Source organism: Protopterus annectens, chromosome 4.part0 (assembly GCF_019279795.1).
Source record: "Protopterus annectens isolate FY-2018-M chromosome 4.part0, PAN1.0, whole genome shotgun sequence".
NCBI classification, from domain to species: Eukaryota; Metazoa; Chordata; order Ceratodontiformes; family Protopteridae; genus Protopterus; species Protopterus annectens.
The window spans coordinates 115233127-115247386 of record NC_056733.1 but is presented as its reverse complement, the minus strand read 5'-3'; the positions used below and the strand labels follow the sequence as shown (position 1 = coordinate 115247386).

Sequence of the window (14260 nt, the reverse complement as noted above, 5' to 3'; positions counted from 1 at the left end):
TGAAGTCTAAGGTGGATGCTCTGGCGGAAGGTATTGAGTGTAAAGAGTTGCAGGATTTAGTTCATGTGTCTGAACAGGTGGGTAAGCATTCCTTGCAATGTGGTTTTGATGCTGTGCAGGCCTCCTCGAGGGTGGCTGCCACTGGTTCTGTTCTTCGAGGCACGCCTGGTTGAGGGATCAGAATTTAGCTGAGCATGTTAAGACAAGGATTTTGGATGCTCCATTACAGTCTGACGTGTTGTTTGGTTCGCCTGTGGAAGCAGTTTTAAAGAAAATGGAGGACAAGGCTAAGTCTATGCAGACTGTTAGAGGTTTTTGCAGGTTCAGCCTCCAAGTTTAGTAGAAATTGGCCTACTAAGGGATGGACATATCCTGCTTATGATTCCCAGTCTAGGGGTAGGTCTAGACGTGGTAGGGGCAGAGCTCAAGGTTCTTTTAGGCCTAGAACGAGGAGTTCACCTGCTCAGTCTTCTGGTGAGGGCAGGGGTCAGTCCTTTCGTAAACAGACCCAATGACCTGCCTTTTCAGCTGCCACTACATTCTCGTCTGGCAGCACCTTTGGGAGGAAGGCTGCCTCTTTTCAAAGAAAATTGGGATTTAATTACCCAAGACAGATGGGTATTGGATATCGCTCACCACGGTTACAGGTTTTATTTCCATACCTTGCCTCCTTTCAAAGGCATGCCAGACATTCCTCCTCTACAAAGAAAAGAGGCTCACAAGCAAATTTCTCTGTTACTCCAAATAGGGGCCATTCAGCCGGTTCCTGTGCCAGAAAGGGGCCTAGGATTTTATTCTCGCCTGTTCCTAGTACCAAAGAAGGGGAACACGTGGAGACCAATTTTGGATTTATCTATCCTCAACACTTATCTGGACATTCCCAAGTTCAAAATGTTGACGTTACAACAGCTTTTACCTCTGCTGGGCAAAGATCACTGGATGGTAACTTTAGATCTCAAGGAGGCTTACCTTCATGTGCCTATCAGACTAAGTTGCAGGAAGTATTCATGCGTTTTTTGAGCTGGGAATTCCCATTATCAGTTCTCTGCATTGCCCTTTGGCTTATCTACTGCGTCCAGAGTATTCACAAAGGTTCTGGCTCCAGTGATAGCTTACTTCAGGCTAAAAGGAATACAAATCTATCCTTACTTGGACGACTGCCTGATTCTGGCTCAAGAAAAGGAAGACCTTTACAGCATTTGGAATATGTGATAGCAGTGCTAAGATGCCTAGGGTATTCTGTGAACGAAATAAAGTCCAGTCTAGTACCCTCTCAAGACATGTGCTTTCTGGGTGTGAGACTGAATACAGCAGCCCAGATGGCCTTTTTAACCCCGGACAAACAAAAGAATCTTTCCACTTACTTCCATCAACTATCTCTTCAGTCCGGGCTGACTGCAAGGACAGTCCTTCAAGCCTTAGGGTTCATGGCATCTTGTATTCTGGTGCTTCCCAATGCCAAACTGCATATGAGGAAGCTGCAATGGTATCTCAAAATGTATGGACACAGCACTGCCAGGATTTGGACACTGTCATTCAAATAATACCTTGCATTCAAAAGGAATTTTTGTGGTGGGCTCAGGAATGTCACCTAAACAAGGGACTCTCTGTGACCCGGCCAGAGGCGAGTCAGATTCTAACGACAGATGCCTCAGACATTGCTTGGGAGCTCATCTAAATGGAAAGTGGATACAAGACAAGTGGCCTGCCAGACTACAGCATCTACATATCAACATGAAGGAGATGTTAGCAGTCCAGTTTGCATTAATGGCTTTCAAGGAGTTACTTCTTCCAGGGCAGGTGTTGATTCTAACAGACAACACAACTGTCATGTGGTACATCAACAAACAAGGGGGAACACATTCTTACCCGTTATGCAGGCAAGCAATGATTTTATGGGAGACTGCGCTCAGCTTGCAACTAACTCTTCAGGCAAGGTTTCTGCCGGGAGCACAGAACTCCTTAGCAGACATGTTAAGCAGACAAATCATGGATCCCCACGAGTGGAAACTGGATCTTCATGTATTTCGGAAATTGACAGTGTCATGGGGAACTCCAGACATAGATCTGTTCGCTTCTCCACTAAACCACCAGCTGCCAAAGTTTTGCACAAAGAGGTTTCATCACACAGCTTGGAAAGTGGATGCTCTTTCTTTCAGTTGGAAAAATCTTCATGTGTATGCCTTTCCACCTCTGCCTCTTCTCCCAAAGGTGCTCCTAAAGGTCAGACAAGACAAGTCAAGGATGATTTTAATAGCTCCAGATTGGCCTCGCAACACTGGTACCCATTACTGAGGAGTCTGGTAAGGAAGCCTCCATGGCCTTTACCTTTGATTCCGCACCTGTTGTCTCAGAGGGACGGTCATCTGCTCAATGTCAAGCTTCACTCTCTTCATCTAACAGCCTAGCATATTCTGTTTTGAAACACAGCAGGTCTCAACTTCCTCAACAAGTTTTAAATGTGATTATGGAAGCCAGAAGACCTAGTACAAGGAAAGTGTACGCAGAAAAATGGAAGAGATTTTTATTTTGGAGTGCAGCAAAGAATTTGGAGATTTCTGAGCCTAATTTGAGTGTGGCTCTTCAATATCTTACTGAGTTATTGGACAAAGGTTTGTCTTTCTCTTCCATTAAGATTCATGCTGCAGCAATTTCAGCTCACTATGATTGTGACCCACCATTGTTTTCGCATCCTTTGTTCAAGCAATTTCTTAGAGGGGCAAAGAATATAAGACCCCACGAGAGCTCCTACTCCTGCTTGGGATCTCAATTTTGTGTTGGAGAAACTTACACTACAACCTATGCAGCCTGAGGCTTCTGCTGTATTGAAATACTTGTGATGGAAGTCTGCTTTTATGTAAGCCATTACTTCTGCAAGAAGGGTTTCTGAATTGCAGGCCCTTATGGCGGTAGAGCCTTTTTTGATTTTCCATAAGGATAGGGTATCATTATGTACTAATCCTTCCTTTATGCCTAAGGTGGTTTCTAGTGTGGCTTTAAACCAAACTATTCATTTGCCTACTTTCTATGCAGATCCCCAAAATAAGGGGGAAAAGATTTTGCACACTTTAGATGTACACAGGCAGTTGCTATTATTTAAGCAGGACTAAGGATTTTAGGCAGTCTCAGCAGTTGTTTGTTTCTTTTGCTTTGAGTTCTCAGGGCAAGCCTGTGTCAAAACAAACTATTTCTAAGTGGATTGGGTTTTGCATTGCATTTTGTTATTCCCATCATGGCAAGGAGATTCCAGCTGGGATTAGGCCTCATTCCACTAGGGCTACTGCCACTTCAACAGCATTTCTAAGGGGTGGCAACTAAGGATATTTTGGAGGCAGCTACTTGGAGTTCAGTGCATACTTTCTCTAAGCATTACCACCTTCCTCTCTACTCTAAATCTAGGGCTGGTTTTGCCACAGCTATTTTGCAAGGCATGTTGACAGCTCCTGCTTCTTTATGATTTGCCAGCCTCCCTTACCTCTGCTTTGGGATTCTACCCAAGTGTTAGGACTGCAGCAATGTGGAATGAAGAACATAGTACAGTTTTGTACCTACCATAAATGTAGATGTTCGAGGATCCACATTGCTGCAGTCCAATTTACCTCCCTCCGTCCCCTCTGTGTTTAGGGGTGGTTGTGTGGGTGAGGTTATACTCTTGTTATTTTGTATATATTGTACATATTTTGGTGCAGGAGTGTTTGGTGTTTTTGGTTTTGGCCTTATCTTTTTAGGGTCTTCTGACATCTGGGGCAAGAAAAGACTGAGGATATGACGTCGGTCATGCGCATTTGTACCCTGACGTCCTGACGTCAGACTAATGCGCCTTGACCGACGTCAGCCATATACTTTGGTATTCGGGCCGACTGGGACAGCGGACTACCCAAGTGTTAGGACTGCAGCAATGTGGATCCTCGAACATCTACATTTATGGTAGGTACAAAACTGTACTTTTTTTTTTTCGTATGGGTGTTTTCATTTTAGTAACTATTGAAAATGTAACTTTGGTTCAAATGATGATGAGAAGAAGCAACTGCATAAGATTAGCATACCAAAACGGTTTGCGTGTAAGCTAAAAGTTGTGAAAATGCACATTCGAAAAAACTGTTGTGTATAATAGGTGGAATAAATATCTTTGTGTTATAATGGCTACATTGTCCATAATGTCATGGAATGAAAATGCGTTTACTGGTACAGCCAGAAAGCAGAGATTATTGAATTACATTTAAAAAATGTGTGGAGTGAATAGCAGTATTGCAGGAGACACCTTAGGATAGAAATGAACTTGTGAATATGCAAAGAAAGATTTTCAGTCTTCAACTGAAGTTGTAGTTAAAAATGGATACTTAGTAGGGTAGGAGCTAATTAGAAAAAGTTGGGAAGAGAGTCTCGAAAGAAAATTTACAAAGGAAGAATGAGAGGTCATGTGTATGGCTCCCAAGTATGCAAAAAGGTCCAGAAGGTTTAGGATTTTCCCTTGGAAGTGTTTGCTTAGGTATTTGTATACCCCAAGCAAATTTCAGAGGATTTTTCTTCAAGTAGATGACAAATGTTGGAGGTGTGATAGGAATGCAAAGGGCAACTTTGAACACGTGTAACAAGTTTCAAGACTTAAAAAATTCTCTACAGAGTACTTTGTCAGAAATGTTGGAGGGAGCAACTGATTGTAAGGAAATGATTGTTTTGAGCTGGAACATAGGATGTGATTAACCTAGATGTAGTGGATCCTTACTAAGTTTAATACTATTCGTTGCCAAAAAAACAATAGCTGAAATGGAAATCAGTATATAAACCCCTGGAATTGAAGTATTGTTTATTGTAAAGGAGATGAACAAAATTGGAGACGAGTTCTTTATAAAAGGGAAACAGCAAATTACTTAGAAATAAATAGAATTTATGCGAACAATTCATGCAGAATAATGTTCAGGAAGATCATTGAGATTTAAGGGAAGGCAGGAATTGAGCAATTAATGTAATGCTGTAGTGAATGATTGTTAAAAAGAAAACATATGTATACTGCATGAAAACAAGTTTGTTTTTCTGTTAAACATGTGTACCCATATCCTTATGTAAATGTTGACCCACACGGGGTGCTGGAGTTGATCCAGAACCCTGAATGATATGCAGAGAGACATGTCTGAACTCTCCATGCATGTCAGAATTGCAAGTAAGACTGTGGTCCTGAGTGAAATCTTTCCTTCTTTAAGAATGATGCCTAAGTACAAAGAAAAGATAATAGACTTTAGCATTTGGCTAAATAGTTGACAACCTTTCCAGAGGAATCCAATATGTGCCAGCATGGGATGAGATGCCCGAGAATCTGCCAGCATGGGATGAGATGCCCGAGAATCCTACCTGCTTTGCAAAAGATGGCCTGCACTTCTCATTCCATGGCTTCCATGTAGTGGCAAAAGCCCTTGCTACCCTCATAGAGGATTTTTGAGACATAGTCTAGCTAATGTTCATCCCAGCAGTGCCAGAAGTGTTGACAACATGCTGCCTGACCTTGAGACTCTCCTGTATTTGGAACATAGCAATATCTATATAATTCATGAAACTTGATTTAAAGGTTCAGAAAGCATTCCCTACATACCTGGATTTTGCTCCTACCATTCATTCAGACCTGATGACAGCTGCAGTGGCTTTACCATATTTGTTAGGAACCATATCCCCACTTGAACTCCACATCACACTAAACAGGGCCAACTGTCAGTTTATTGCTGTTACAAGACTCACTGTACGTGTCCTGAAAACGTATTTAAGGTTTCTAAATGTACTCTATAAACTCTCTTTAAACAAGAACTCCATTATTTTGGTTGACTTTAACTACCCTTCAAAATAACTGTAGCTCCTATACCTATGATATATGATATGACTAAAAGTTCTTGGATTTAATAAACAAAAACTGCCTAATCCAGATCCTTAAACTCAGTAAAGGACATACCTTTCTTGAATTGATCCTTATGAGTATAGTTTGTGTTTTTTTCTCCTTCTATCTCTTTCTCTGGTTTATGTCAGATCATAAATTAGTTACCCTTCCAGATGTCTAAAGCTGTTGAAAACCAGTTATTTTTGAATTCAAGGATTTTAAGTGTACTTATCTTACCAAATTCTATGATGAAGTTTAAAAAATTAATTTATAGCAGCATCATTCCAGATGCTGCTGCTGCATGGTAGTTTACAATTGTGTACAAGCAATACTAACTAAATTTAAATATAGTGGGAAATTAAAAAAAAAAAATAACCGTTTACTAACATAAGTAAACTCGGGAGTATAACAAAGTAACTCCTTAAAGTATAGAGCCAGTCAGAAAATCTGCATGCATATCAAGGAAAATGTTTAACTTTACAACAGTCGTATTAGAAACTGTCAAGAAATTCTTAACTGGGATGGTACCAGATTTTATACTCATACTTTTCCAGTTTTACTGGTATGTTTTACAGTCTTCCTGCCAGAAACAGAAATGTGCATTCTCTGGATGGCAGAAATGGTTAGCTTGCTAGGGTCTCAGTTATTCGTACACTGTTATAGCCATCTATTCAGATGTGGCGTATTGACCAGTGCATTGCATTGCATTACCTTTCTTTATTCAAACAAAGTAGACATACTGGAACCTGAGTGCTTGGACACTCTCAGCTGACAAGGAGCCCACTGCTGAATTGCAGTAAAGGGAGGACTTCTAATTAAAATCCACCATACCAGAACAGGAGCAACCAGTCTTCTAGCTGTGGATCTTGTCTGTTTGGAAGAATTCTGCATATATTTTCTGTTCAAGGTATTTTTAATATTATTAGTCTTATTATTAGTCTTAGTATTTAGTTAGTATTTTAAAGTCTTTGTCTTGGCACTGTCACCTGACAGCCCACTGACAAATTACAGTGAAGGGAGGGCTTCTAATGAAAGAGGTTACCATAGGTGAACATTATTCCATTTTATTTTTCTGATCTGATGTTCCGTTTGATTATTTAGGTAGTCTGTGCAAGTCTTATTGAGAGTGGCAGATTTTTAAATGATGTATTTTTCTAATAGGCTCACCCTGATTTTAAAGGCCTGGAAGGAGTCTGTCAGTTCCTTAATTTTGTCCCCCTTCCTGATGAGATTTTGGATTTCTTCAAACCTGTCGCTGGACAGATAATTCAGCTCCTGAAATCAAAGCCAATTTTGCCTACTAAAAAGGATAAAGGTAGGATAATGTTTGTTAACCTTCATGCTCTAAACTGAATTACCGTTGAGAAGAGTGGCCATTATTCTGTTAAATTTGTTGCAAAAAAAAAAACAGTTTTCTGATGTTTATTTATGCTTCAAAAGTAATAGCATATGTAAACCATGTTAAATTGTAATATTAAGAATGTTAACATTTCTCTGTTATTATGGCTGACCTCCCTTCATGTCGTTGAGCAAAGCAGGCATTGGTTCTAGCATGTATTTTTGTGTAGCAGTGGGACAGTGCTAGAATGTTTTTTGGGTTTTTTCTCCACGACCGTTCGGAGCAGTGCTGTGTATTATCTGAACGTTAATGTTTATGTACTGAAGAGAAGGGTAAAATCATTAATTGCACATGGACATTGTGGGTACATGCACGTGCAGCAGCACATAGCTGTGCCCTTTGTCAAGATGGTACTACTGTAATATGACTGTTGGATTTTCATGATACTTTGCAACATATATGCAGCATATTTTTAGTTTAATGGTACAAGAACATGCATACATTGTTTATTTTTTGTGAGTAAATATTTAAAATCAGGTCATTTTATTATGCATAACTGTGTAGAATCTAAATAGTGGAAGAAAGCCATCTGCTTATGTTGTGTAGGCCTCAAGGCTTCTTACAGTGTCATTTGGGAAATTCTGTACCAAGTCAGTGGTTCTTACTGATGTTCTTCGTGTTTCACTGTTGCAGTCATTACATTTGGGTAATCTGCTGGCAGGTTGCCCTCACTCGGCCTGATTAACAAAGTTTTGGGTCCTGCGTCGGTTGCTTTCCCTTCTTCCATGACGTCAGAGGTATAAAACATGCAGCCAACACCATTACATCAGTCTTTCTTGCCGTGCAGTGCACAAAGCAGAAGCAATTCGTAAGTGCCGGTCGGCTGACTCCTGAAATTTTCATTTTTGAGTTTCAGAACCGAAGTCTTCAACTTAAAGCTAAGTAACCTGTTGGGGAAACTTTTTCTTGCTCATTACCGATGTCAGTAAAAGTTAATAATTGCATTACTTGTGGAAAGCAAATACCTCATAAAGATTTTTATTTGTACTGTATTCCTTGCCTAGGCCCTGACCATGACGTACCTTGCTGTCAGTTTTGTGATTTATTTAGTCAGTGCACTATTCGTCGTCGGTACATTTTTGCCTCTAAATATTTTGGTTCTCAGTTTAATTATCCGGAAATGACGTCGGTTAGCCATTTGACTACCGGAATTACCCCCCCCCCCCCCCCGAGGACTTTTCTTTTGGGGAAACTTTTACATACGTTAAGGGAGAATTTCCACTGGGAAAGTCAGGAATTTTCTGAATCTAAAAAGAGGCTTGGGGATTTCCTCCTTCTACCTCAGCATAGGCCTTTGGCTATACCTCCTGTACTAGACATTGTTGATGTGTTTTCGGAATCCGGTATGGCCCCTGATTCCCTGCCTCCAGCTCCTAGTAAACCTGACAAAGATGTACAGGGTTCCTGAGTCCCACAAGTTCCTTTTCAAAAATCCTGTTGCAGATCCAGAAATAATTTTTCAGGGGCCCAAGGGCATTAAGGCTTCTACTGCTAAAAATCCTACCCCTTCTGATAGAGACTCCAGGGCGCTTGATAGATGGGGTAAAAAGGTTTATACTTCGCAACCTTGGCAATCAGGGCTTTAAACTGCCAATTTTACATGTTAAAATGTCAACAGCATATTATTGGACTGCTTAAACAGAAAATGATGTTGATTTCTGACTGTGGAAAATAAAGATTCACAGGATTTATTGCATTCTGCTGAACAAGTTGGAAAACATACTTTGCAATGTGGTTTTGATTCTTTAGAGGCCTCTCGCAGGGCTGCTGTTTCTGGGTCTGTGCTTAGAAGGTATGCTTGGCTTAAGGAGCAATCTCTGCCCGATCATGTTAAAGCAAAATCGTTGGATGTTCCTTTAAATCAGGACCGCCTGTTTGGCAATAAGGCTGAAGAAGTTCTAAAAAAGATGGAAGATAAAGCTAAATATATGCAAACTGTAAACGATTTATTACAAGTGCAACCTCCAAGATTTAGTAGGCACTGATCTACTAAGAATTGGTCCTTTCCAGCTCCTTCCAGATCCACTCAAGCCAAACCCACACACACCAAAAGTACCAGGTTTCACATTCACATCCAATGGACTCTCAGAACCAAGAAATGGGGGGCCTCCACTTCCAAATCTGGAAATATCAAGACAGCCACCTATGGTAAACAGTCTCAATGACTTTCTTTTAAAATTACCAAGCACTTAACTTTTAGCCGCCCCTTTGGGGGGAAAGATTGCTCTTCATGCAAAAAACTGGGAACTCATAACCCAGGACAAATGGGTTTTAAATATAGTGTCCCAGGGATACAGATTTCGTTTCCATACGTTGCCAACACCAAACTAGTGGCCATACCTGCCCCCAAATCAGTGGGCAGGGGCTCAGAAACAAGTACTTTCCCTCTTAACCATGGGAGCTATTAAGCCGGTATCCGATTAGGAAAAGGGACAAGGTTTCTATTCCAGGCTTTTCCTGTTACCCAGAAAAGACAAATCATGGTGTCTAAGTCTGGACCTGTCTACTCTAAACACCTTTCTGGACATTCCAAAATTCAAGATACTGACTCTTCACCAGTTTCTTCCTATACTAGGCAAAGATGCCTGGTTGGCAACTCTAGATTTAAAAGAAGCTTACCTGCATATCCCAGTCAGGGAATCTTGCAGAAGATACCAACGCTTCAAAGCAAGCTACTTGCATTATCAGTTCTCTGCACTGCCCTTTGGGCTTGTCTACTGCGCTCAGGGTATTCACAAAGTGCCTGGCTCCAGTAATTGCATTTTGCAGGCAAAGAAATATTCAAATATATCCACACCTGGACAATTGTCTAATTCAGGCAGAAAACCAGGCCATACTTCTAAATCATCTGGCATTTGTAAAACGGGTTCTAACTTGTCTAGGGTACACTATAAATGAAAAGAAATCACAACAGGTACCCTCTCAACAGATTACATTCCTGGGTGCAAGCTTGAATACAACTGCCCTCACAGGCTTTCCTCATGCCAGAAAAGCAAATTCATTTGGTAACTTACTATAAACAAGTGGCCACAAAAACCCTGCTAATCTGCAAGACAAATACTGCAAGCCTTGGGGTTCATGGCCTCCTGCATTCTTCTAATTCCATATGCAAGACTGCATATGAGGAAACTTCAGTGGTACTTAAAAAGTCTATGGAGTCAACATTGTCACAGCCTGGAAACAATGATTCCTAGCATACCTTGCCTACGCCTGGAGTTTCTATGGTGGGCAGAGGACTGCCATTTACACCACCCAAACCCTAACTACAGACTCATCAGACTATGCATGGAGGGCTCACCTGGCAGGGAAGTGCATTTAGGGCAAATGGAACCCAAATCAAATGTACCTACATATTCAAAAAGAAATGTTAGCTGTACAGAATGCTCTGACAGCCTTCAAGGACTACTTTCATCCAGGACAACTAATGGTAAAGACTGACAGCACCATGGTTATGTGGTACATAAGTGAGCAGGGGGGTACACATTTTTATCCCCTCTGCAGACTAGCCATGGCATTGTGGAACACAGCCTTGAGCTACCAATTGCAACTACAAGCTCAATTCCTGTCAGGAAAACTGAATACACTAGCAGACGGACTAAGCAGAAATCTCATGGACCCACACGAGTGGAAACTGGAACCACAGATTTTCAACATGTTGACAAGCAGATGGGGGAGCCCAGACTTGGATCTATTTGCCTCCCCCCAAAACTACCAGTTGGACACATTTTGCACAAGGACTCCTCACAAAAAGCCTGGAAAGTGGAGGCTCTGTCCTTCAGCTGGAAAAACGTATCAGTCTACGCCTTTCCCCCTCTGCCTCTGCTCTCCAAAGTTCTGCTAAAAGTCAAACAGGACAAACCAAAAATGATTTTGATTGCTCCAGACTGGCCACGCCAACACTGGTACCCACTCCTGCGCAGTGTGTCGCAAATATCGCCATGGCACCTGCCTCAGACACCTTCCTTGCTGTCTCAGCAGGACAACCAAATTCTGCACCCTCAGCTCCCAGCGTTGAACCTTGCAGCTTGGCTAATCACTTAAATTCACCCTTAGCATCCCTCAGCAAACCTGTGATGGATGTCATTTTGGAGGCAAGACCACCTAGTACTAGAAAGTATGCTGACAAATGGAAAAGATTCTGTGCCTGGAACTAATCTTTAGGGATGAGCACAGCAGTGCCCAATTTACCTCAGATTTTGCAATACTTAACTGAGATGCTTCACAAGGGCCTGTCTTTTTCCTGTATTAAAATCCACGCTTCGGCTATTTCAGCTCACTATAACACAGAACCGTCCCTCTTTTCTCATCCCCTGCTCAAGCAGTATCTCAGAGGGGTAAAGAACTTGAGACCACCCAGGAGAGCTCCTACCCCTGCCTGGGACCTTAACTTTGTTTTGGAAAAGCTCACTTTACCTCCTTTCGAGTCAGCTGCTACTGCAGACTTAAAATTTCTTTCTTGGAAAACAGCCTTCCTATTAGCAATCACTTCAGCTAGAAGGATATCTGAATTACAGGCCCTTATGGCAGTGGAGCCTTTCATCATCTTTCATGTGGACAGGGTATCTGAGGACCAATCCATCCTTCATGCCCAAGGTGGTTTCCATTGTGGCTCTTAACCAGTCCCATTCATTTGCCAACCTTTTATCCCAATCCGCAGAGCAAAGGGGAACAGTTTCTGCATTCCTTGGACGTGCACAGATAACTTAGATTCTACTTGGACAGAACTAAATTTCGAAGAAAATCTGAACAATTGCTAGTGGCATTTGCTGCTGGGACAGAGGGGAAGGCTATTTCAAAACAAACCATTTCTAAATGGGTTAGCCATTGCATTCATTTCTGCTATAAGCACCATGGAAAACCTATCCCCCAGGGGATCAGATCTCATTCCACTAGGGCTGCATCTACTTCTGCAGCCTTTCTCAGAGGTGTTCCTACTAGGGATATTCAAGAAGCTGCTACCTGGAGTTCAGTACATACTTTAAACAAGCATTATCATTTACCAATTTTCTCTAAATCCAGAGCTAGCTTTGCCACTGCTGTCTTGCCAGGCCTTATAGCTGGTCCTAATGCTGTATAAACCCATCCTCCCAACCATAGCTTTGGGAATCTACCCAAATGTAATGACTGCAACAGTGAAACACGAAGAACATAGTACAGTTGTGTACACTTACCATAAATGTAGATGTTCGAGTGTATTCACTGTTGCAGTCCTGGTTACCCTCCCTCCAGCCCCTGTTTTTCTCTTACTGTACCTCTACTTTCCTTTGCTATGCTTAAAAGCCTTTTTGGTGTATTTGCTTTTGGTTGGAGGTATATTTTTGTGTTTTTAATTTTATTTGTTCCCTATTTGGGGGGCACCTGACATCTGGGACAAAAAAAACTAATGTAATGGCGTCGGCTGCATGTTTTATACCCCTGACGACCTGACATCATGGAAGAAGGGACAGCAACCGATGCAGGACCCAAGACTTTGTTAATCAGGCCGACTGAGGGCAACCTGCCAGCAGATTACCCAAATGTAATGACTGCAACAGTGAATACACTCTAACATCTACATTTATGGTAAGTGTACACAACTGTACTTTGTTGTGAAATGCTGGTGGTTTTATTTTTCATCTAATAAGCAGTGATGCTTTTAGTGTATTATTCCATGTGAATTACAGCTTGGCAGTGAACCAGCTTACTGATTTGAACAAGTTGGAAACTCTGACAAAACCTTTGAATGTTTTTTGTAGAGGTGCAAGTCTGCCTGCCCCCCATTGGGGGAACTCCCAGAACTTGCACTAACTCAACTGTCTCACAAACACAAATAAACATGAAGTATCTCACAAAAAAGGAATCCCTACTGGCGCACACTTAGAAACTGCACTTGTGCTGCTTTTCTGTGGATTACAGTAATTAGTTGAATATCACCATGCTGAACTTAACCAGATAGAACTTTGTTCAGCTTGCACTTGAGGAGACACAGGTGAACCATTCCAAGGTTAATGTTTTATTTCATCAGTTTGCAGTTAAGGTGGAAAATTTAGGAATGAGAAGATGGTTATTCACTGCTTGTAGTTGCCAGTAATTGCCATCCTTGTTTTAAGTATGGGGTGAATAGAGAAGTCAGTTTGTGAAGTAATTGCTAGTTGTGTTACCTAAGTTACAGTTTCACAGTGTGACAGTTTATTTCTTTGAATATCATTCTGTGTGTAGTCATATTTGTTTTGTTAATGTTTTTGTCTTTTTAGATGGCAGCATTGAATATAGATTGCCCTCTCAAACAGCTGTGCCATTTGACCATCTTGTAGAAGAAGTGATAACCTCAGAAATGCTCAGCAAGCACCTGAACTTGTCCTATCTTCATCCTTTGGTCCATTCTTCGGTTCCAGCCACACTTCTTGCTGTTCTGGGTGTACACAGACTTAGCAGCTCAGATGTTATTGCTGTAACAAAAGCAGTAGCTAAAGAGTTAGAACAATCAAGCTCAAAATGCAATGGTATGCGAGTGATTCAGTTTAAGAACGTTTTGTGTTTTTATAAATAATTTGTAGAGAAAAATCATACTGAATCGCATTAAAAACTGTTCAACTTTTGCCAAATTCTCCCTCTAAGAAGTATTACACTCCTGCTTGGGCCCAAGTCAGTGTATGCTTATTCATTTTTTAAACCTTTTTAGTTCTATAAGTTGTATTTTATCTTTTGTTTTATTGTTATTAACTAGATATATGTGCGGGTATGTGACACAGGCCATAGATGCAAACAGAGTAATATGCTTCTAGTAAAATAAAGCATTGGCTTATTATATAGTTACACAGACGCATTATTTCACTGTAAAAAAAGGTTGTACAAGATTAAGATATGTACAACATACACTGAAGAGACTTATCTAGGGTACACAGTATGGCCAGAGAGGTGATTCACTAAGGGTATATTGAGTGTCAGTATTTGAACTTTCTTAAAACCAGCATTAAGTAGCAGACTACAGGAATTAGAAACTGGTGCAGCATTAGACT

The 14260-nt window shown here is 41.1% G+C and overlaps 1 protein-coding gene across 1 annotated transcript in view; it reads left to right on the top strand.

Annotated features, from left to right (window-relative positions):
* The window catches only part of LOC122800223 (protein NO VEIN-like), a 1589974-nt gene that overhangs the window by 1368369 nt on the left and 207345 nt on the right, over positions 1–14260 (top strand). Inside the window, exons 22-23 of the mRNA XM_044069716.1 lie at positions 7025–7178; positions 13496–13744. Coding sequence (XP_043925651.1) covers positions 7025–7178; positions 13496–13744 — 403 coding nt within the window. The remainder of the gene's footprint in view (positions 1–7024; positions 7179–13495; positions 13745–14260) is intronic.